The sequence below is a fragment of the Helianthus annuus genome, chromosome 7 (assembly GCF_002127325.2).
Source record: "Helianthus annuus cultivar XRQ/B chromosome 7, HanXRQr2.0-SUNRISE, whole genome shotgun sequence".
Taxonomy (NCBI): domain Eukaryota; kingdom Viridiplantae; phylum Streptophyta; class Magnoliopsida; order Asterales; family Asteraceae; genus Helianthus; species Helianthus annuus.
This window is the reverse complement of record NC_035439.2, coordinates 27,433,621-27,457,879: the sequence shown is the minus strand read 5'-3', so window position 1 is coordinate 27,457,879 and position 24,259 is coordinate 27,433,621. Positions and strand designations below refer to the sequence as shown.

The following is a 24,259-nucleotide window of genomic DNA, read 5'->3' as shown; positions in this document are numbered from 1 at the left end:
TTTAATAATCCGACCCTTTAGGATTGTATCCTTGCTGACTCAAACTACTGGGTTGAGGGTAACGTCGCCTTCAAAAGAGGGGCCTACCATAATTTGCATTAATAACTTAATTCATTATCTTTCAATAATCCGACCCTTTAGGATTGTATCCTTGCTGACTCAAACTACTGGGTTGAGGGTAACGTCGCCTTCAAAAGAGAGGCCTACTACAATAACTAAGATAATCTCTTAAACAAGTGCAAAAGTGCGAAAATAATCAAAGGTTATACTAATACACGAGTCGGATCCAAGTGATTCATCTTGTCTATCTGTTTTTATTTTTATTTTAGTTTTTCAGCATTTAGTTAGTTTTATTTTCTTAGTTTAAAAATCTTTTTCTAACATTTTGATTTGATTAGACGTTGAGGATAAACTGGTACTAAAAGCTCTTGTGTCCTTGGACAACCTCGGTATCTTACCAACATTATACTACGTCCACGATGGGTGCACTTGCCCATATGTGTGTTTAGTGTTAGTAAATATCGTGTTTTATAAATTTAAAACTTGGCTAAAAAGTGTAAAAAGGGCTTAAAATATATATCTAAAATATATACACACTAGCACGCATCAAATACCATTTGTTGTTTTGCTGACTCTTCACTGAAGTTTTGAGCATTTTTCAGATCCACAGCAATGTTACACTGGAATAAATTCTTTGATGCAGATTGGCCTGAAGTTGTTGAAGAAGATCCACTGTGAAAACCACTGTGAGGAGTTTCATGATTCACAGTATTTGAGCTCTCTTCAGAAAATGTTGTTCTTGGAGACCCAGTCTTTGGAAGACTTCCTCTGTAATACAACTCCACATTCTGCTGATAAGCTGAGTTGTTGACTTTAGATTTCTTGATCTCCAACTCATGGCTTTCTAGTCTTTCGATAAGCAAATCTACTGTCAACTCTTCGGACTTGATTGTATTCTTCAACATCAAGGCAAAGTATTGCCAATCTTGCTCATTCGGCAGCGAATCAAACAATTTGTCGACCAACTCCTCTTGAGTATATGTGATTTTGTGTCTTGCTAGCTCCATCTTCATATGCCCAAATCTCTCGATCATTTTACAAACAGATTCATTCTTCATACAACCAAATAAATCAAACTCTTTACGCAACAGTTTCTTTTTGTTTTTCACTATTTCGGCACTGCCTACACATTTAACTTTCAACTTTTCCCAAAGATCTGTCGAATTTGTATACTCGATCAATGAGATTATATCATCTCTGACTGACTGATGAATCAACGCTATGCATTTTTGTTCAGCAACGTATCTTTCAATATCATCAGTACTGTCAAACATTCACCAACACGATCTCCCGAACTGTAACCATTCTTTAAACTTTTCCAGCTTAAGTATGCGAATGCTTTAAGCCACTCCTCAAATCTGGTAGCCCACCGGTTGTAATCTTCGATCGCCAATAGTTTAGGAGGCTTGTTGTATTTACCGTAAGCACTTTCTACACTCATCGCATCAGAAAGAATCTTCTTTGGATTTGATGTTGATGTGGTGTCTTTCGTATTTGTCGTTGTATCATCTCCCAAACCACCGGTATAAGCAAACACATCACAAAATGGATTCATGAACGGATCATCCATTTCCAAGTACCTGAAACGATCAACAAACACTTAGAAAATTTTTGAAATTTTGAAAACAGCAACTTCAAGCGGAATCAGTTGAAGCGAAATAGCTTCAAGCGAAATCAGCTTTTAAGTGAGATAGCTTTTCAAGCGGAATAAGATTTTTCAAGCGGAAACATATTTTGAAGCGAAATCACTTATTTCGCTTGAACTTTCAAGCGGAATCTGAATTCAAGCGAAATCAGACAATAGTTTCAAGCGAAATTAACCAAATATGTAATTCCGCTTGGAATTACACTGATACTTTCAAGCGGAATAACTATGACGTCAGCATGTTCAAACTGATTTTCAAGCGGAATTAATCAATTTTGTCCGAATTTGTTCGAATTAAGGTCCAATTCTTTCAAGGATTGGTTAGAACTATGTTTCGCTTGATATGTATGAGTTTTAAGCCATTTTGTCCGTTAAATTTTGCTCAAATCAGAAAAGAAAGGGTAGAAGTGAGAGAATCCGGTAAAATCAAGCTGAATTGGTATGAACTCCTCGTCCTAAGCTCTGATACCAGTTGTTGGATCGACGTGTGACCCTAAATAGTCAGTATGAGTAATTCATCATCAAGTACAAAGGCGGAATCAATGTAAAAGATGTCAACACAGCTTGTTCCTTTCTAATCTTTATCTATTACTGATTTCCTGAGCTTTTACAGATCTGATTACAATTCAGCAACACCTCGGCTCTCAAACACACACTGCTAATTCCGCTTAAAATGACACCTAACATCAGGTATTTATAGAATACCTGATTCCGCTTGAAACATCTTCAAGCGAAACCTAATTTCGCTCCAAACGAGTTCAAGCAAAATCAACATGTAAGCTTTAAGCAGAATTAAAACATCTGATTTCGCTTGAAATGACCTAGTGTCATTTCAAGCGGAATTACCTCTAATTCACACTTTCTTGATTTCTGAGCCCTGGTCTATCTAGTTCTAGACATAAGACTCGATAAAGACGAAGTTAACAGACATCAAATGCACCAACAATGTTAAATGAGACTAGATACATTCATTAACATTATCCCGCTGACCGGTAGTATGTATGGTTTACAATAGGCTTGATAACCTCATTCCCGCTTCCTAGTTTGTTTGGAAGTATCCATCTGGGGATTGACAGAACCCGATGAACATTGATAAACCTTTGTCTTTATAAGGGTTTATCTGACAGATGACAAGGCTTGAATCTATTCGTTAACAAACCATATAAATGTTCATATCGATAAAAGCATTGGTTTTCAAAACATAACTTTTGACATAAACTTTTGTTTATTCAAAGACATTGTTTTGTACACGACATTCGATTACACAAGACATTTGGTATTACATGACATTATACATATGGTTTGAGTAAATACTCTTTATTCACCATACAAGACATTTGATTATACAAGACATAGTTTATACTCGACATTGTGACATTATACATTGTTTATGCCCGACATTTGACACTGGTTTTGACAAGACATTTTTGGTAGTTATTTGGTAAGTGATTTAAATAACGAGGCGTGTGTAATATGATAAAATCATGGTGGATACGCTGCTGGTACTTCCTATATATAAGTGCTTTTATGATATTACATATCGTAGTGTTATTTAAACCACTTCAACAAAGACAAATACATGATACATTTTATACAAAGACATGGCATATTGTTCACAAGACACTGTTTTACAAATGACACGTTTTATACAAATTCATTTTCATTGGTTAATTATTTAACCATACATCTTTCTTTTATATCATCTAATTATCTTATTGATTTTCACATGATTTTATAAAAGAAAACATTTTACAAAATTCATGACTACTTCTCGTTAAACACTTCTTTCGACTTACAAGTCATGAATCCTTCATCAACAAAACCTATGTATCTCACAGGCATTTTTATGCTTACGTACCTATTTTCACATGTGTTTCAGGAGCTAATATTTGATGATGATCGTGATACACTTAGGCGGACTCGAGCCTTAGTGACTTAAAACTATGAAAGACAGTTTAATTCATGTTATGTTTCCATTATTTCCAAGACAATGTAAACTTTAATTCTAATAAAACCAAACTTTAAGTACCATGTGTTGTGAAACAATGATTCTGTTACTACACTCCCCGATGTTTCCGCCGCGGTTTGTTGTTTTACGCGGTCGGGGTGTGACACCCAACATCTCCATTATGCTTTAAAGCATCAGTAGAAACCTCCACGTGTAATATAAAAAACAAATTAATAACACATTAAGTACGGCTGGATAAATATTTAGATAATACTAATATACTAATAAGACAGGTTAATGAGTAACACACATCAACAAATGGGACGAACTCCTGAATAACATATGGTGATGTAACTGTCGAAGGACCGAATTGATCTGAAACTTCACCAATCAATGTCGACTTATCATCATGAAGAACAGCATTGTCAAAATCAACAACATCTACGGTCGGATAAGTGAGTTGAACACAGTGTTGACCAAAAACAGACAGCTCATAAAATTGACCATAGAGCTTTGTAAAAACCAAATAATTCCCAGCGTCCAACATGAATTCGTCTACAACAAAAGACCACCCTTCCTTAATGCCAATTTGCTCTCCAATCATTTCAATGTTTACATCAAACCTTCTTCTAGAAAGATATATAGCAGCATTCAGAGCAGTCTTTGTATCAGTGTACTCTTTTGGAACAACGGAGTCGGGGATAACCTATTAATTAAATAAGGATAGATTAATATAATAATCAGTAGTACATAACAAATACAGGTAAATCAAGGTTTAATATGAAAGAAATATATCTAATCAGGATTGTGTAAAGGTACATACACATTATTCAAGATATGGTGATATTAGGCTGGTCTAGAAAGAGTTGCCAAAAAGTCCATCAACGAAGTAAGAGATTTTGAAAGCAGTAACATCAACAGGGTTGAAGACTACCAAAGTATGTTCTTTTAAATATAGATCACTGATAACTTTGTTCCAATCATGAAGAAAGAATACTTGATCTTTTGATTTTTTAACTATGACCGTATAACATCGGACACATCTTTAGGCGGCTGTTTACTACCCCACAATAAATCGCCAGCATAAGATGGAACACCCTAAAACAACAAATACAGGAATAATTAGAAAGATTATAAGTTATATTACAATCACAATACTCATAAGCATACGGAAAAGATGCGAACAATATTATTGAAATACAGTAACATTAATATATTTTAGTTTAAATATGGACTTACCAACATCACCTCATCCAATCTTGTCATAAGTTTACACCACGAAGGATATACCATACTGAAAAGATACATATATATCATATTAAATATGTACATGGTACGTAAATACATCAATTTGTTAAATTCTTTTAATGGATGTATTGAAACGAAATCGATGTTGAAAACCAAAAAAACGAATGAATAACATAATCCTAAACAAAACAACACAAAACAATTATTATAATATAGATCACATGGAACAAAAAAGCGAAAACAATCAACCAATTTGGATGACGGTATATTGAAATTATGTTATTGATAGCCTTTTTATTGTTACTAAAATCGATTTTAATCCGTTAAATTCATGACGATCTAATGATAACGTTATACACCCAAAATCAAATCAATTATAATCCATTAAATTGATAACGTTATACACTCAAAATCATGAACAAAAATATATTACCTTGATGGAGACGATTGCATCGTGATAACCTAACAAACAAAAATAACAGATGCGAAAGAAAAAAAACACATTAGTCGGATATTAAAACAAATCGATGAATGTTAAATACTGAAAAAAAAAACTTGCTGTTTAATTGAAAGTTATCATAATTGAACCTTGATCTTGAGATCAATCTCAATAGGATTGATGGTCGGCAGTGAGGAAGGGGAGAGCGAGTGAAGCGAAACCCTAATTTTTGTTATGTAATAACATCTCATACGGGTTATAAGGCATTTATACATATCCATTGACCCATATATTGCTAAAAGGGTCCTCGTCTTGGGGATTGGATTTGGTTTGGTTTGGTTTGTGTAAAGAGGCTGAATAATGCCATGTGGCATACATAGCTTAAGAAAAATGCCATGTGTGATATATTTGCTAGAAAATGCCATGTGGCACCCTAGGTATGTCTTTTATTAGGTATGATAGATGATAGATGATAGATAGATTGCACCAACTCACACTAGGTTTTACCAAGCCTTTTAGATGTTGACATCTTGACACGATGAATTCTGTTAGTAAACCGTCGATAAATTCTTTACTCATTCAATATTTTTTAACAAATTAGGGGGTAGGGTTGGTCATCACTCATCACTCACTCACAACTTCCAATCAAGTTCCGCCATGTCATCAAGCATTTTTCCATCACTAGGGATGGATTTTAGTGGAAATGCTCATCACTCACCACCACACCCAACAATTTCCCTCACAATCAACAATTTCCCTCAAACAATCAAAATAATTACGCGTTAAAAATACAACGCGTTTTATGTTTGACACGTGATACATTTGAGTGGCGGTGGTGTTTGGGATTCTATAACGAGTTATAATTCATCATCATGGGGTAACTTTCATCACCCTGGGTCCCCTTAGCGTTGACGACTCCCACTTTCCGTGATCGATTTAGGCAGTTATTTGTTTATTCAACTAGGTCTTGCATGAAGTTGTCAATTCGATTCCCGAGCCCAACCGTTTTCGTCCCACCGTGTGTTACACCAGGGAGTTCTGCTCTTGTGGTGGCACAACGACTGTCAAGTGGCTGCCGGCGGTATGGTTTCCTGGGGGAAGGCCCAAAAAAGCCAAACTTTGAAGCCATTGTGAGCCAGTTAAGACAACATAGCCTAGGTGCGTTACGGCGGGATGTTCTTTATGAAAGTATTTAGTATAATATAAAAATCTTTACTGGTTTTTAATATTCACATTGTTATGTAAGAGTTTGGTCTTTTGTAACCTATGAATTTGGTCATAATGCTCAACAAAACGTTAAAAGGCATATTAGGTTTTTTTAAATGACTCTTTTAACCATATAAAAATGATAAGTTAAAAAACAGAAGTAAAATTTCCCAAAAGATTTCGTCAACAATCACATGCTACGGAATAACATGTCTCTTGGCGCTACATTAAATAATTTGCTAGCACTACGTTAAGCCAAAAAGCGTTGCATGTCATGTCATATGAACCTAATATTTTTGTTCACGGTTAATGTGAGATTAGCATAGATCCCCAAATTTTTTCTGTTCACGGTCGATGTGAAATTATCATAGAATTACTGATAAAACATCTCTTTTGTTCTTTATCCTTATACATGATTTGTGATTTCGGTTCCAACCACCTAACATTAGCCACTAATGTACTATGCATGAACGTGTTTATATGCATCACACCTTTTTAAAAGGTTACCAAATTAATATCACAATGGTTTGAAAAGACACCATTGATGTCTATATAATTTCTAACCAATGCGACTTTTAAATGCAGTACAAACTTATATATATAATTTCTAATCGGCGCGAGTTTTAAGTTGGTAATTGTATATGTATGAAGGGTTGTTACTTTTTGCAAAGGTGTGATGTATATAAAATTAATTTGAAAGGTTGTGACTTTTTGAAGGAGTGTGATCCAATCCATTGTGTCTTAAGTTACTTTTTATAGTATTATATATAATACATTTTTACATCTATTAAATTCTACTTTCAAGTAGCACATTATTTTACTAAGCACCGTTAAAAAAGATTACTTTACTAAACGTTCTGGGTGGTACGTTTATAAAATCCAATCTTATTTTTTTTCTTTTTAAAAAGAAAGAAACAAGTAGATTTTATAAAATATTATTGTCGTACTCCTCTTAAAATATTATCAACTCAAAACATATTATAATCAACTCGTCTGAAAAAGACCGCAGACTTTGAAGCAAGTGGGACATTTCACCTCTTTATATTCATCCAATCGCATCTCTCTCTCCGGCAAAAACAAGAAAGTTTCATTACCATGTATCCAACCTCCACCGGAGATCATTCCAACACCATCAATGCTAGCGGCAGCAACGGCGGAGGTGGAGGCATAGGCCTCGCTCGCTACCGCTCTGCACCGGTCTCCTTCTTAAACACCACCGTTGACTCAGTCATAAATGGAGAAAACGGTCAACAAAATACCGCCAGTAACCACATGGTTAACGGTAACAGTAACAGTAACAGAACACCTACGCGGTTCTTCTCACCTCCTGATACGACGTCGTCTCAGGTCTCGGAGCGCCCACAAACGACGTCATTTCGGTTAAATGAGTTTGCAACGGCTTTTAACGGCATGAAAAGTGCGAATCAGTCTCCGTCGCCGTTATTCCGGCATGGTAGCTCTCCGGCCGGTTTTCTTAACACTCTTGTGTCTTCTACTCCCGCCGGTATGTTCTCCAAACCCTATTTTTAAATTTAGATGATTTTTTTTAAAGTTTTTTTTTTTTTTTTTAATTTATGTATATATGTGTAGAACCCTACAAATATTATATTCATAATTGTTTCCAACTTGCATATTTTGATCCCAACACTGTTCATCACCTTTTTAATAATATGAAAATTACCACAATCTCCAAAAAAGTTGAAAACTCAAAGTTTTGATATTCACAAAATAATGTTAGCTTGTTAGGTTTATTTTATGTTCATCTAGTAAAACCCTAGTTCTTGTTGATGACGATGGAATTCTAACTACACAAAATCGATTATTTTCGAAACCTAAAGAATTAATTCGGCTTTAGATATAGAGGTGTAGCTGATCCAACGTCGATAAGTATCTTAATATTTGATGATAAAAAATAATAACTATAATAGATGGTAAATTTGGCTAACGAAAACATAACGAATTTGATAAGCAAATAACAATGCACAAAACTATTAAAAACGCACATTCTCATCCTAAAAGATGGAACATGTTTCAAAATCACCAATATAGTATAGCGTTGTTCATAGGGACATGAACGAGCTTTATTCTAGTGTTTAAAAGATAAAGGATCCTCGTATTCTTGTCGGTCATGCAATGAAAAGGAGATTTAAGCGTACATTCTAGCATTTCCTAATTGCGAAATTTAAGTTTAGATTAAGAAGAATCAAAATGAAAACAGTTTTGCTTACTGAATAAAGGTCTAATAGCAGTTAAGTGTTTAATTAGAAGAAAGTTAACTACTTTCCACTAAGTTGAAATGACTACTCATCAAACATACGACCAAATTATAGTTGAAACAACTAGACGTACGTGACATGACTTAATGTCCTTAGTTTGTGGACTTTGAGGTTAAATAAGGGAAACACAAAACAATTAATCAAAATGTTGCATTTCAATCTTAAAGTCCACTAATTCATACATAAAGTAGTCTCACTAGCTGGTTTAAAGAGAGTTGCATATTACACGCCCAATACAAGGACACAACAAAACAATAGTACATTATCTTTCTTGGCAAAGCTCTTAGGTTTGAATCTCGCTTCAACTGATTTTATGTCATAACCTTTTGAAGGTCACGTGCCCAACATACCTAATAATGTTTGTTAGCTGACGGGTCCTATGAGTTTTTCGGTAATGGGTTCGCATGTTAAAAAAGTTAAACAAAGTGGCTCAATCAACCGCAATATTCTTGTCTCAGTTTTAAATGCATGATTTTGAGATTTAAACACTAAACTTCGCCACATGATAAATCATCTAACAGGATAAACATGAACCCTAGTGCACCTTGTTAAAACATTAGACTTTATTCAACAACACAACTATAATTCTATCACTACACTCTTCCTTCAAATGTCCTTCTGATACTCAACAAATTTGTTGTTAATGAAGCTATTAATGTAACATTCTTGCTTTGCTCATATATGTTGCAACCAATGTTGAAGATATCCCGAAAGTTGAGGATAACATACTTTGAATTATACAAAACTATGAAGAATACCAAGTTACCAACTACCTAAAATATCATCGTACGCCACCTACAAATGTGCGAAAGCCGTTGGAATTTGACAGACTCAAGTAAAATAATATTATTAACATAAAAGTTGATTAAAGTTTGCATGAAATTACCTTTTCACCTTTTACAAAAACCCTTTTTACCAACAATCTTTTTTTTTTTCTTCTTTTGTTTATATTCACATAAAAAAGGTAGAAAAATAAAAATGAATTCAGTGGTGATACAACTTTTGCGCTTTTTTTAGGATGTGAATTAAAAAATAAATTTATATCTATTTACTATAATTTACCCTTTATTAATCGAAAAATTTGTTTTGTGAGAAAAAAATACTATTCAATATTTGACAAACAATTAACCTTGGTTTACAACTTCATACTGCATCCTTTTCTTGCTACATGTTCAACAATGCATCAAATTTTATATCCATGCTATTTCTTTCTTTTTTTTAGTTTTCACTCATTTAGCAGGGGTTGTTTGTTTAATTTTTAATAAGACTCTTAATGGTTCAGACCTTTTACTGGTTCAAAACTTAATAGTTCGGAGCAGTGGCGGACTTAAAATGTTAGTAGTGGTAGTACGAGCTACCCCTTAACCCCGTCTACGTAGTGTAAAAATACCACTCAACTTCGTTTATGTTATATAAAGGATACCGCTGATCCTAAAAAAATAAACAAAATAGGATACCCCTAACCTTTTGGACTAGTTCCGCCACTGGTTCGGACTGTTTGTTTCGCGAGCTGATGTTTGAATGCTCCAGACATTTGCCTCTAAATGGTTAAGCATTATGCTGAGTCTGAATGGTTAAGACCTCTAATCTGAATTGGTCAGATATTTACCTCTAAATGGTTAAGCATTATACTGGCTATTCATAGTTTAAAACTCTTACTAGTTTAACACTTAATGGTTTAGACCTCGAACTGGTTCAGCACTTAACTATTCAGAAGTTGCCAAAGAGCCCCTTAGTTTTCAATCTCTTTATTTTTATCTTTTAGCTTTAGTTTTTCAACCTTTTTAGTTTTTCATTTTTAACTCCAACAATTTTCGACTTTCAACTTTGGTCTTTTATGTTTTTAATCTTTCATAAATTTTTTCGTTTTGATTTTCGGTTTTAGTCTTGCGAGTAAACTTATTGCAACGCGTGTTTGTGTTTCAACGTTTTTATGTCTATTTTTTGGCGGTTTAATAGCCTCGTCACAACTCGTGGGTCGGTCCTAAGCAGATTTAGTTATTCTTTTCTATGTTTTACGTTTCGATCTAATTTTTGCAAGTTAACACGCCTTCAACACTTTCGCTTTTACTTTTTGTTCGGTTTAACAGTTCCGTCGTAAAACATGGTCCTTTAACATAATATATGTTTAAAATTATATGAAATATATAATATATTATTTTCTGTTTGGGCTAGTTAATATTAGGAAGATTCACATTAAACAAGATTAAACAAGTTGGTACTAAGGACCAATAATACGATGTATGTGAGGGCAAGTGGGACTAAATTAAATATTGTCCATTGGTTTAAAAAACGCCCATGGTTTCGCTTTTGGAATATAAATATTTACGGTAACCGTGACGTTTGATTTTTAGTTGAATGAATTTTTGAGTCAATGTTTACATTATCTATGATTAATTTGGGTTATGTTATTATTACTTAGAATTAGTAACTGTCTTATAACATTAATAGAAGATATTACTTGAACATTAAGTATGTGTTTATTATGTGTGTTTTGGATTGATAGAAGAAGGATAATTATTTTAGAAGTATTTGTTTCACATATGGACTTAATTTCGACATGAGAATGAAATGGACAATGAAATAATTCATTGCAATTATCATGTTTATTTGGCATATATACACTTGTGTATTGATAATCAAAGGCTATGATTAATTCAATAGTTTTCACAATCAATTGGGTTGTTTACAAATAATCCTAACCTTATATATATATATAACTCGAAATAACTACAGAACTTTCATAACTCCTAATAAACAATCATTTTATATATAAGTTTTTGTATTTAAGATCTTTTTATCATCTATTATATGTATTTCTTTGATTACATACATATTAAAAGTAGTTTACATATGTTTAATTGCTAAAATTATATATATGTGTCATAACTAATTACATATATGTAAAAAAACTAGTTTACATATGTGTAATTATAAAATTACATATAAAAAATGATAAAATTATTCTTAACATGTATGTAATCGTAAAAATACACATAATAAATGATAAAATTATCCTAAACATAAAGATATATAAATAAAAAGATTGTTTATTAGGAGTTCTGCGAGTTCTGTAAATATTTATGGTTCTGAAATGATCCTGGCCCTATATGTATATATATATATATATGTATATATATATATATGTATATATATATATATAAAAGAAAATGATAACTTTTTAGAAAATATTTTTTTCCTAAGGGGGATGGTCGTATTTATTAAACCAAAACCATGTAAATATCAAATAGACATCGATTTTCTTTATTGTGTAAATCTAGATGTGTATATATACCTTTGATTACTAGTCAATACATATATTATAATACATTAAAATTGTCTACTATATTTTCAAAAAATAGTGAAATACTAGTCAGTCTTGATAATCATGAATTGTTTTGAATGTGGTTAATTATATATAAATCGTAATAATGAGTTAATAAACTTAAATCTTAATATATTAAACTTACAGTATACCATCTTTGGAGGTAAATCGCTCTCATAAACACATATTGTTATTTTTTTTAATTTAGTTGTCTATATTTTAACTATATTCAAATCCTGATGTAATTAATAATAATAATAATAATAATAATAATAATAATAATAATAATAATAATAATAATAATAATAATAATAATAGTAATTATTATTATTCGATCACTATATATTCACCATCTCCGTTTAGCTACCCTCGACAAAACTACCATCTTTCGTTACACCACCCTCTCAATTCTATTCCCATGCAAATCAAAGATCAAAACGCATCCATTACAAACTATGCAAAATCTATCACCACCTGATCAAACACATAATTTTCTATGAACATTCTCACACAAAAAAACTATATTCATCTAGTCGAAACTCAAATTGTTTTTGATTAAAATGTTTAGAAAAAAAAAAGTAGTTATTTGAGCAGAAAAAGAGATTTGAACCCTCAAAAACATTTACCTCAAATGCTAATGGAACATGATGAATCAAATTATCTGTTGTGCATAGTAATTTGTTATGAACACATGTAATATATGGTAGCGTATTGTTCTATAAGTTTGACAATCCATTACATACAATGATAATTACGGTAACGTTATTACATATTTGAGCGATTATCTGCTTGAGAATTTACAACTACTATAACAAATAAATAAACGGGAAAAAGTGCATAAAATGTGATGAACTAATACTTCAATTGTTATCGTATGTTAATCCGTTATATTAAACGGTAGGAACATCGATGTTTGCTATATATTTAAATGGTAAATCTAGAAATTGTTTACTAAATATAACAATTTGTATAAAATTCAAATATATTAAATAACTTTTTTTTAATGATAACTTTTAAATAACCATATTGTCCGTGAGATTTGAATCCAAGACATCCTCTTTCAATTTTAAATGTTTTAAAAGTTTTACCTTTGTTAATGAACCGATATAATTAAATAACTAAGGAATACAAATTCTATCTTTTTAGAGTTAATTACACAAATGGGTCCTGTGGTTTATACCTAATTTCGCCTTTGGGTACTAACTTTATTTTTTAACAGATTTAGGTTCTATGGTTTCAATTTTGTAACACCTTTGGATACTAACACCAAAATTAGTTAATTAATGACTAAAATACCCTTGCATTTTTTTAAGTTTATCAATGTAACACATTTGGGTACTAACACCTAATTTTATTTAAGTTTAAATCAATTTTACAAAATCTATTTATTTTTTTTATTTTTCATCTGTTTATTATATCTCTTAATTAACATAAAGTCTATTTATTTTTTTTATTTTCATATTTTTATTAAATTTCTTATTTAACATAAAATCTATTTGTTACACCAATATTTTTTTAAATAGATTTTTTAAGTAAAATCTAGTAGCTATATAGTTTTATGTAAATTAAATTTCTTACTAGTTTTAAATAATGTAAACCTTACTCGTTTTCAATTTTGGATATATATGATTGATAATAATAATAATAATAATAATAATAATAATAATAAATATCTTTCATGTAAAAAATTAAGCCATTTTTAACTTTTTTTTGTTCATTTACATTTTACTATTTTAGAAAGATATTTAATTTACATAAAATCTACTAGTTGCACCAGTAAAATCTACTAGCTATATAGTTTTATGTAAATTAAATATCTTTTTTATAAAAAAACGAGTTAAAAAAAGGCTTAAATTTTTTTAGTTTTATCTAAAATACCTAGCTATATAGTTTTATCTAAAATACCTAGCTATATAGTTTTATGTAAATTAAATATCTTTCTAAAATAGTAAAATGTAAATGAAAAAAAAAAACGAGTTAAAAAAAGGCTTAATTTTTTACATGAAAGATATTTATTATTATCAATCATTTCAATCCAAAATTAAAAACGAGTAAGGTTGACATTATTTAAAACGATTAAGAAATTTAATTTACATAAAACTATATAGCTAGTCGATTTTATTTAAAATATCTATTAAAAAAATACTGGTGTAACAAATAGATTTTATGTTAAATAAGAAATTTAATAAAAATATGAAAATAAAAAAAATAAATAGAGTTTATGTTAATTAAGAGATATAATAAAAAGATGAAAATAAAAAAAAATAGATTTTGTAAAATTGATTTAAACTTAAATAAAATTAGGTGTTAGTACCCAAATGTGTTACATTTATAAACTTAAAAAAATGTAAGGGTATTGTAGTCATTAATTAACTAATTTTGGTGTTAGTACCTAAAGGTGTTACAAAATTGAAATCATAGGACCTAAACCTGTTAAAAAATAAAGTTAGTACCCAAAGGCGAAATTATATATAAACCACAGGACCCATTTGTGTAATTAACTCATCCTTTTATTAGTTTTCTATTCAACTTAATAAACTTTTTAAGAAACATCACAATTAAGTTCACTGGAAACGATTATAACGGCACATGAACGTAAAGAAATATACTAATGATTCATTTATAAGTAAGATATTCTTATACACACAGACCTGAAAAAATACCAAGACAATGAACAAAAATAACTTGATATTCTAAAAATTTAGATGTTAAATTTAAAATTTATTTATTTTATATAGTTATTTTTATTTAAAAGATTTAACAGAAATTCATTATAAAATGCTTCATCTATGTAAAATATGATTAGGCATTAGGGTTATCACATTTCACGGGTTTCTTAAAAAATAAAATAAAATAAATTAATTGGAATATTTATGTGACTAAAGAATGATAATTTATTAATATTTAAAGTAGTTTACTGACACTAAACACCAAGCATAAATTATTTAATAATTAACATAAAATATTAGAAATTAATCTGTAGCAGCTGCAAGTTGCAAGTTGCATTGCAAGTTGTAATTGTTTAGTTTGCAAGTTGATAGATTGGGAGAAGATTCAGTGCATCAATCATCATCATCATAACTCTTCGAACCTGACCAAACACATGTCTCCTGTTCTACCCCACCATCTTCCCACTCAAACATACGGTCGTCACACAACCTTTATTGTATTTCTTAATTGGTTAATTTTAGCTCAAAATATATAAAGCTAGTAAATATTCGTTAGTTTAATGCTTATATTTTCATAAATATATAGCGAATAGTTTTTCATTAAACCGTAATTAAGAGTCAATTAAGTTGAATGGATAACGTAAAAATATTAAATGAGAAACGAGAAACTGTTCGGAGGTAAAGAGCCGAAGGTCTTGGACGTGGCGGCTAATATTAAATCTATTTCTTTTTTGTGGCTTAAAAGTAGATCTCGGTTTAAAGATATAGTTTGGAAAGATTGGGTCGCTTATCCTTTGTATATGATGTAATGGTCTTCTTGGGCCGGTCCTTGCTTTGAGGGCGCGCCCCGTTTCTAATAAAGTTCTCATTTCAAAAAAAAAAAAAAAAAAGCGATCCCTTTAACTTGTCTGGTTTTACTATGGTTGTTAGTCACTTAAGTTTATTGTCTCATTTTGATTTTTAGAGTTCAACTAAAAATCGTATGTATCTTTTAAAAATCTCACATCTTATTCCTCAATTCAATAATAGTCAAATTTTTAATTATTTCCTCTCATTCTTCCACTCATTACATATGTGAAAAAGGATTGAGGAATGAATAATAATCGGTCTCTAAATATAGTGAATGGTCGAGATGTAAGTTTTTAAATTTCATCGTTATTTTAGGGTTTCATTTGAGATAGGAAATAATATGTAAACATTTCTAGGATCTATGTCTGGAAACCAGCTACATAATTGGTCTAGATGAACCCATCTAAACCACCTCCATTTGAGTCGCGATGGACCGGTCGAACAATATAAGGTGGTTACACCAAATTGCAATTTGTTTCTTCCAAACTCTAATACACCAATTAACTTACTACTTTAGATTCAATATTTTAGTTTCATATTTTGTTATGATTGCAAATTTATACCAAAAGATAAACTAATTTTATATTTGTTTTAAAATTTCAAATTATTTATAACAAAATCTAGGATTTTATTGTTTTGTATTCATACTCTAACTCTAATGAATGCATGAATGCAATTGTATAGATGTAAGGGGGTCAAGATTAAGTTCTCAAATCAGTTTCGCAGGATCAAGCTCATTTTCCCAAATATCTGAAGAAACGAATGTTACCAATCCCCTTGTGTTTTCCTCCTCCTCATCACATAACAAAAGAGCTAAGAATGACATGAATGGTCTCAATATCATGGAGTCAGAGGTACCTAAATGTTTTTCTAACTCGTTAATTACCGAATTATAACCATACATGTTTACTAATTGCTGGTTTAATCGCATGCGGTTCAGTTTAATTTTGGATTATCAGAATCTGGTCTAGATGCTGCCACAATGGACCTTCCTCATGATTCGGTCCCTTGTAAAATACGTGCCAAGCGTGGCTGCGCTACTCATCCTCGAAGCATTGCAGAAAGAGTAAGTCCTGTCTACCTATGTCATAACGTGATTAGCTACTGTAAACTAATGATCTTTCAAAATACACTAAATCATGTATAATATAACTATGTGCATTAAAACTTAACTATTATATATACACACAAGTGTATATACATGCCTGTGTAATTGCATATTAATATTTATTTAGGGGGAGCGGGGCACCCTCGGTGACCCCGTGCGGGGACCGATTTTGCCGAGAGGGGAGGTGCCGCCATCCAGGCGGGGAGTGAAATAGGGGACCAATTTCGGGGAGGAGGCACCGAAGAGGGGAGGAGAGAGAAGGTGGACCCCCTATTCAATCAACCAATGAAAACCTTTTTTTTTTTTAATAAAAAAACAAGTCACCTAAGAGGAGAGTGCCGCCATCAAATTGGGGTGTGAGGGGAGTTTAAGAGGGGAGTTGACGTGGCATAACCTGATTGGGTGTGCGTAAGAGAGGGGACTCCCCTCTTAGGGGAGTGCCCCGCTCACCCTTATAGATAAGATATCTACCAATGCACTAATTTAATTTGTAATTGTAATTATGGTTTGTTGATGTAGGAAAGAAGAACAAGAATAAGTGGGAAATTGAAGAAGTTGCAAGATCTTGTTCCAAATATGGATAAGGTAACTATATATAATCTCTTCGGTTCATCTATATATATTTCTTTTCATTGATTTTCCTTGTGTTAATTACCTTATGGCTAAAATAAAAATATAATATACTTTCGGAAAATATTCTCAATTCTCGTTTCAATAATTTAGCTAAAAGTCATTTTTATTTGTAAATTTTGTTAATTTTTAGAAACTCAAACATCCTATATATACCCCATTTTTATCTCTACTCATTTTAATAATCTTCTTTATTGTTTTTTCTCTTTTTCCACTCACAATTATTTGGAAAAATGGATAGAAATCCCTAAAAATTGTCATTTTTTATATGTATTTATGAAATTATTTTGGTGAAACTTGTTTTTGTAGCAAACAAGCTATTCAGACATGTTGGATTTGGCAGTACAACACATAAAAGGTCTTCAAACTCACGTTCAGGTCTGTAAATGCCCTATTATCTCTTTTATAGAATTTACACTCACATACTGGCGGTAGTAGAATTTTTTCCATCGGGTTGTTTTTTTCGGTACTTGAATGTCTCTTAACTAATTCAATGTCAGAATTTTTGGTTTAGGTCGGGTCACGTAAATAATGATAACTTGGCGTTGCAACCGATAAACTAAGAGCTATAATGAGTTTTTTTTTAGCTAATCATGACCCCAAAAATGCAATGTACAATACTTAAAAATCATTTAGAAAGAGCAACTGAAGTACTTAATCACATACGATACTCATTTTTCTGTTTCACTTTATTTTTCAAATAAACATGTCCAAATTGATCTTTTCTACGTAAGTTCAAAAATCTGTAAGTCGGTCTTTAAAATGAGATGTTCAATCGAAAATTTGTTATATACATTACATCTAAATAATGCAGCCTTAATTAACCCCGTACCCTATATACTACCGCGTATGCTCACACATATATATACGTATGATATATGTGTTTTTATAAAACATTCTTTATAGTTGAAATTAATCCCGCGCCCTATATACTACCGCGTATGCTCACACACATATATACGTATGATAACTGTATTTTTATAGAACATTCTTTATATATAGCTGAAATAGTTCTCCAACATGACTTGAACGGCATAATTCTTTTGTAGAGCCTAAAAAAGGAACTTCAAAATTGCTCTTGTGGATGCAAACCAGCAAATTGAAAATTGTTTGATACTTGAAGAAGGGAAGTCTTGTAGGGTTACGGTAACAATAGCTTGACGTTGATATTAACAATCCATCCATAAGAGAGCCTCATTATACACATTGATCGAACCATATGAAGCGTACATTAAAAGAAAGCGAAATCATCTCAGGGTTCAGTTTACTTGTTTTGTATTTTTTTTTTTTTTTTTTTTTTGGGTATTTTTCAAGTACACATCTTGTTCATGTTTGGGACAAATACTGATGTAATTACAGGATTTTGATAAATGTTTGTGTATTTATAAAATTTGCATTTAATTCTGAAGCCTCTGAAATAAATTTCAAATAAGGAGAAAAAAGAAAAACCAACGTAAATTATTTTATTTATTTATTATATATTTTAGAGTTAATTACTGTTTTCGTCCCCGTGGTTTGTCAAAAATCACTATTTCAGTCTATTAGTTTAAAAATTGCGATTTCAGTCCCTATGGTTTCACTTTCGTAACCATTTCAGTCCATGTGGTTTCACTTTCGTAACTATTTCAATCCATTTATTCTGTTAGTACAGGGACTGAAATGGTTACGAGGTGGACTGAAATGGTTACAAAAGTGAAACCACAGGTGTTGAAATCACAATTTTTAAACTAATGACTGAAATAGTGATTTTTGACAAACCATAGGGACGAAAACAGTAATTAACTCTATATTTTAAATGGTGAACATATGGTTTTAAAATCTACTTCTAAAATCCATCTATAGATTAATTTATGTAAACCTTTATAAGATTAAACACCTAGTGCCTGTATATTTTTTGGATCTGTTTCAACTGTATTATACATTTATACCATTATTTATATAGATCTAAATTATATACGGAGTCAATTATACATTATACATTATACATATATATTATATATAAAGGACGATGAATAGTAACTTTATTTTTATAATAACATATAGTTTTTTGTTATTATTTTATTTAATATATTATAAAATATTAAATAACATATAGGCTGATGGGCCTTGGGCCTAGAGTTTACAACAAGGAATATCTGTCTTGTCCCTTATGCAGCAACCGTTAGGCTTCTGGGTGAGGATGGAGTTGGCGCACGCTGAATGGATCCACGTGTCCTGACCGTTGTCCGTGTTGTCTCTCTGTCATCAGCGGCTGAATGGAGATCATGGAGCAGGTGTCTGCGCACGCTAATTGGTGCCATGTATGCGTCCTTCTGTACTAGCCCGTTTATTTGGGCTTGTCCCTAGTTATTTGGGCTTGTCCCCAGTTTATTTGGGTTTGTCCCCAGTTTGTTGGGCTTGTCCCCAGTTTGTTGGGCTTGTCCCCAGTTTATTTGGGCTTGTCCCCAGTTATTATGGGTTCATTCCCAATTGTTTGGCTTGGTCCCAAGTTTGTTTTCTTACAGGATCTTGGAACTTTAAAGTGATACAAGTTCTGATAATAAGGATCCTTGATCATTGGAACTTTACTTTTCACAGTTTATTTATTCAGTAATAATTTACAAGGATATAGAATCCTAACTTGGGTTCTCTGGTATGTTGTATCCTAACTTTTTCTAAGCTGCAAGTTGTCTCTTATTATTTTTGGTTAAGGATGGATGATCCACATTTGTCCAAACACTTAAAGTTTTTTATTAAAAGTTTAACATGATCAGATTTTCAATAATTTATGATTTTCCAGTTGATTGGTGATGATATCTTTAAAAATAGAAAACGCAAACATGACAATAAAGGAAACTTAAAGAACAAAGAAACAACAACAAACATAGACAAAAAGTTTAATATTATTTAAACCCATTCACTATGTATCAAAACCATCGGCCTGGATGTCACCAACAAAACCTTGGACCATCCATCCAGGCCGGATAGGGCTATTTAACAGTTAAAGTGTCTATGCAGAAATTAAAGTGCAGGAAGGTTAAGAGTGAACCGTGTAAAAGGATTCATCCTCCACAAACAGAAGGATCTTCTGATCTTTAAAGGCACTCGAGGATTTTTTTTCTAACCCTATATTTTGCAATGATGATTATAGCAGGTCTTATCAGTGACGACAGGTAGTGTAACGACTAGTTACCATCAGCAACGGCTAGTCCGCTTCTAACGGAAATATAATAGACTTGATTCACATCTTATCAGCCATATTTGGGGGCAATTGTTAGGGCATAGATTTTTATAACTATGGATCCTGTATCCTGAAGCGTTGCCTGGATCATTTATCCTTAGCGGATGGTGTAGGGACTCGGAGGATCAAGGATCCTTAACATTACTTATGATTTCTAACACTTGTTCTCCACGTTTTTTAATGTTAGTATGCTGGTTATGAACGACATGGACTGAGTCTTAGCTGGAATTTCGGGGAATATTCGTTCTTTACGCTGCATGTGCTATTTCCACTAACGGTTATGGGAGTAGACATGGTCTTCCTAGAAAATAGGACCTATTGTTAGCTTATTTATGGAGGGGTTGATCAAGTGTTATATTCACACATTCACATTCATGAACACACACATTCACACTCGCAAACCAGAGCTCTTTACACTCTTAGCTATCAGTTGTAACACACTTGATCAACGTCCAAAGTTGTAATCTTTTTTATACAATATAGTTGGTGACCGGTAGTTTCCATCACCCGAGATTTTTATGCCAGAGATCTTCTAAAGATCAAGGGCTTTTTCCTCGTATAAATCCCTCTGTTCAACTTCGTTTACATTCATATTCATTCATTCAATTGTTCATTATTCAAGCACATTACCTCCCAAAATCAAATTTAGTTACATTATCCTTAGCGTGAATTTTGACCAAAACACTTGTGTGTTTAATTGCTTAGCGTGATTTTTGACCAAAATACTTGTGTGTTTAATTGTATTTGTTTTCACAAAGTGCTCAGTTGGTTGGATTGTGGAAGGTTAAAATTTTTAGTCAATATTGAAAGTAATTAGAATTGGTCTAGATTAGAAGTACTAAGCCCACCATAAACTTGGTGGGCAAATCAAGTTCTTAACACTGGCCCAATAGCAGTTTTAATATTCGAAGGGACTGGGCTTATAACAGGCCCAACCCGTGATTGTGGTGTATATGATAAACATGCTTTTAGAAAACACTTTTATCTCGAAAAACCTTATCATTATCTCTCTCTCAAAAAACAGAAAGAACACATCTTCATCTTAAAACTTTGGTTGTTAAAGATCGATTAAGGTGATTATATATGTTGACTGTGTTTTATTCTTGGCAGGTACACGAGTGTGAACAAGTTGTCAGATTTAGGGTTTAACCATGGACTGGAATGTTGAACAATGATATTTGAGTCGAAATCATGTCGTTTAAGTGCTTTAGATCAAAGATTTTAGTTTTGATTGAGTCTTGATAATCAGTTGCAGGTCAATTAATGGTGGATTAGGGTTTTTTTCAAGATTGGAGAAGATGATACATGAGATTTGAGGAAAAATATCTTTTTAGATATTTTGATTTTTTGAATCCCTGAAATTTAGGGATTTCGAATTGAAACCCTAAATTAGCTATTCGAAATCTCCAAAGTTGCTTAGTCGAAAATTCTTGGACTCTCGAAAACCCTTGTTTGAACCTTATTTAATTGAACCTCTGTATGAACTGTTAAATGGACTTTTTGAAAACACATGCGAACCTCGAAAATTGACTAGAAGCCTTGGACTTGAAAATTCCTTAACTCGAAATCTCTTGTGGATTGACCAAAGTCATGGTCAATCTTTTGACCATTGTTGACTTAGTCAAAGGTTGACTGGTCAAAATTCATCATTTTCTTGGTCTCACTTGGTTCATTTTCTGCAGATTATGGACACGCAACCTAATTTAGACATAAAACATAAAACATGGACATAACCAGGCGGGTTACTTATCAGATCCTCCTGAAAAAATTTGTCCTGAATTTAAATATGTGATTGTCTGGTTGAACACTTGCAAGATCACTCACGCGTTATGAGAAAACCCATTGATAGATGCTGATCTAATTCAAGCTTTTTGGAAGACTGCATCAATTGATCGTAAAGGAGCAAATGGTGCAGGCACAATTGAAGCAACCATTCAACAGAAGAAGATTATTATTTCTGAAGCCATTATCCAAGAATAAAATACTCGTTTATATGGTGTAATTTAACCAAAAAAATATTAACGTACCATTCGATCGGATGGCCATTCGATCGAATGGTCGTTCGATTCGAGTTTCTGAAAAAAGTTTCTAAGTGTTGAAAGACTTCAAGAGGCATGTCACCTGATCGGATGGCAGTTCGATCGAATGGTTATCCAATCGAGTTGTCGTTCGACGATCATGACTTCAAAGTTTCAAAGTGTTCAAAGTTAAGGGCAAGCGTTACTTGATCGGGTGGCTGTTCGATCGGATGGCTATCCGATCGGATTGCCACTCGATCGTGTTAACCTTGTCCCGTTCCTAAACTAGTAAAGTTTCTAAGTTTCTGTTTAAATAATGACGACATGGTACGTATTGAGACAACGGTAAACACATCAGTGTACTACCGTTCTGATCGGGTGGGAATCACCCCAGTCCGTTCAGTCGTCCGTTCGTGACGGTGCTTATGTCAGAATCCGTACTCCGGTCGTCTTCTCCAGTAACAATCCCTTTCCAAGCCGACTCTAGACTAATAATCAAGTCTATAGTCCGTTTAGATCCGGATTTCACCGTTTTAAGTAAAAGTTTAAGAAAAAGATGAAGATAAACACAGTTTATAGTTGAAAAGTATAGATTTAGTCGAGATTTAGTGTAAAAACACATGAAATTCCTTAGATCTGAGCTATATCTTGACTAGAATGACATCACACAACATTTTGGTACGAACCATCATGATGACATCACCTTCAAGAGCTCAAATCCTAGAGATTTCATGGTGAAAATTGAGATTTCAAGGGAGAATCTCGTAGAGAATGATGTGTAGATCAAAGTTGTACAAAAATCTAGTGTAAAACGTACCGAAATCACCGAGAAATGGAAGAAAAGAGGAGTGCGTGCGTCTGGTCGAGTGAGGCTGTCACATCAGTGAGAATGGTGATGTGACAAGCCTATTTATAGTGTGGAAGGAGGGTTAAGGCGGTGTGCACTCGGATCGGATGGCAACTCAATCAAGTGGCCATCCAATCAATCGGCCATCCGATCGGATGGCTATCCGATCGGATGGTCATCCGATCAGATTGCCACTCGGTCAATCCCATCTTTTCCGTTTCACCGTCTTTGATTCGATTTGCGAGTTAGATTAAACGTTGCGTAGTATTGGGTAATAGTATAACTAGATTATAGCATTTAACACAAAAGATTTTAAGTTTCATAGTTTTCGCCAATGACAAGACTCCAGTCCCTCGTTCAACCAAGTCTCAAGTTTCACGAGCCTCAAGAGTCAAGCACCAAAGTATCAAGAGTCAAGATTTTAGTCTTCCCAAGTATCAAGTATCTAGATTTAGACATTCCAAGTATTTAGATTTAGACATTCCAAGTATCTAGTATATAGCATAAAATTCACCAAGTATCAAAAGTATCAATGACCACATAGTTCATGGGCTAAATTTGAAAATATCTAAAAGTCGAGGGACGCAGGTGTTACAGTCTCCCCTCCTTTAGGAGATTTCGTCCCCGAAATCTAGGAAGAAGACTGCTCGAAGAGCTGCGGATACTTGGTCTTGATCTCACTTTTCAGTTCCCAAGTGAATTCGGCTCCACGCTTTCCTTCCAACGAACCTTGACGATGGGAATTTTGATGCGCCTCAGTCGCTTGACACC

General features: G+C 32.6%; 1 protein-coding gene across 1 annotated transcript; it reads left to right on the top strand.

The window, feature by feature from the left end:
- Nucleotides 1-7,581: 7,581 nt before the first annotated feature.
- On the top strand, nt 7,582-18,811 carry LOC110878027 (transcription factor bHLH128). Its single transcript, XM_022126286.2, has 6 exons — nt 7,582-8,050; nt 16,350-16,519; nt 16,606-16,731; nt 17,293-17,358; nt 17,713-17,781; nt 18,453-18,811. The coding sequence occupies exons 1-6, from the start codon at nt 7,642-7,644 to the stop codon at nt 18,504-18,506; spliced, it is 894 nt and encodes a 297-aa protein (XP_021981978.1). The 5' UTR covers nt 7,582-7,641; the 3' UTR covers nt 18,507-18,811.
- Nucleotides 18,812-24,259: the final 5,448 nt, after the last annotated feature.

Bases quoted from the DNA above. Each gene is read 5' to 3' on its own strand.
- LOC110878027 (XM_022126286.2), top strand. From the start codon at position 7,642: ATGTATCCAACCTCCACCGGAGATCATTCCAACACCATCAATGCTAGC. The intron at 17,359-17,712 runs GTAACTATATAT...TTGTTTTTGTAG, and splicing joins TTGTTCCAAATATGGATAAG to CAAACAAGCTATTCAGACAT. The intron at 17,782-18,452 runs GTCTGTAAATGC...ATTCTTTTGTAG, and splicing joins GTCTTCAAACTCACGTTCAG to AGCCTAAAAAAGGAACTTCA.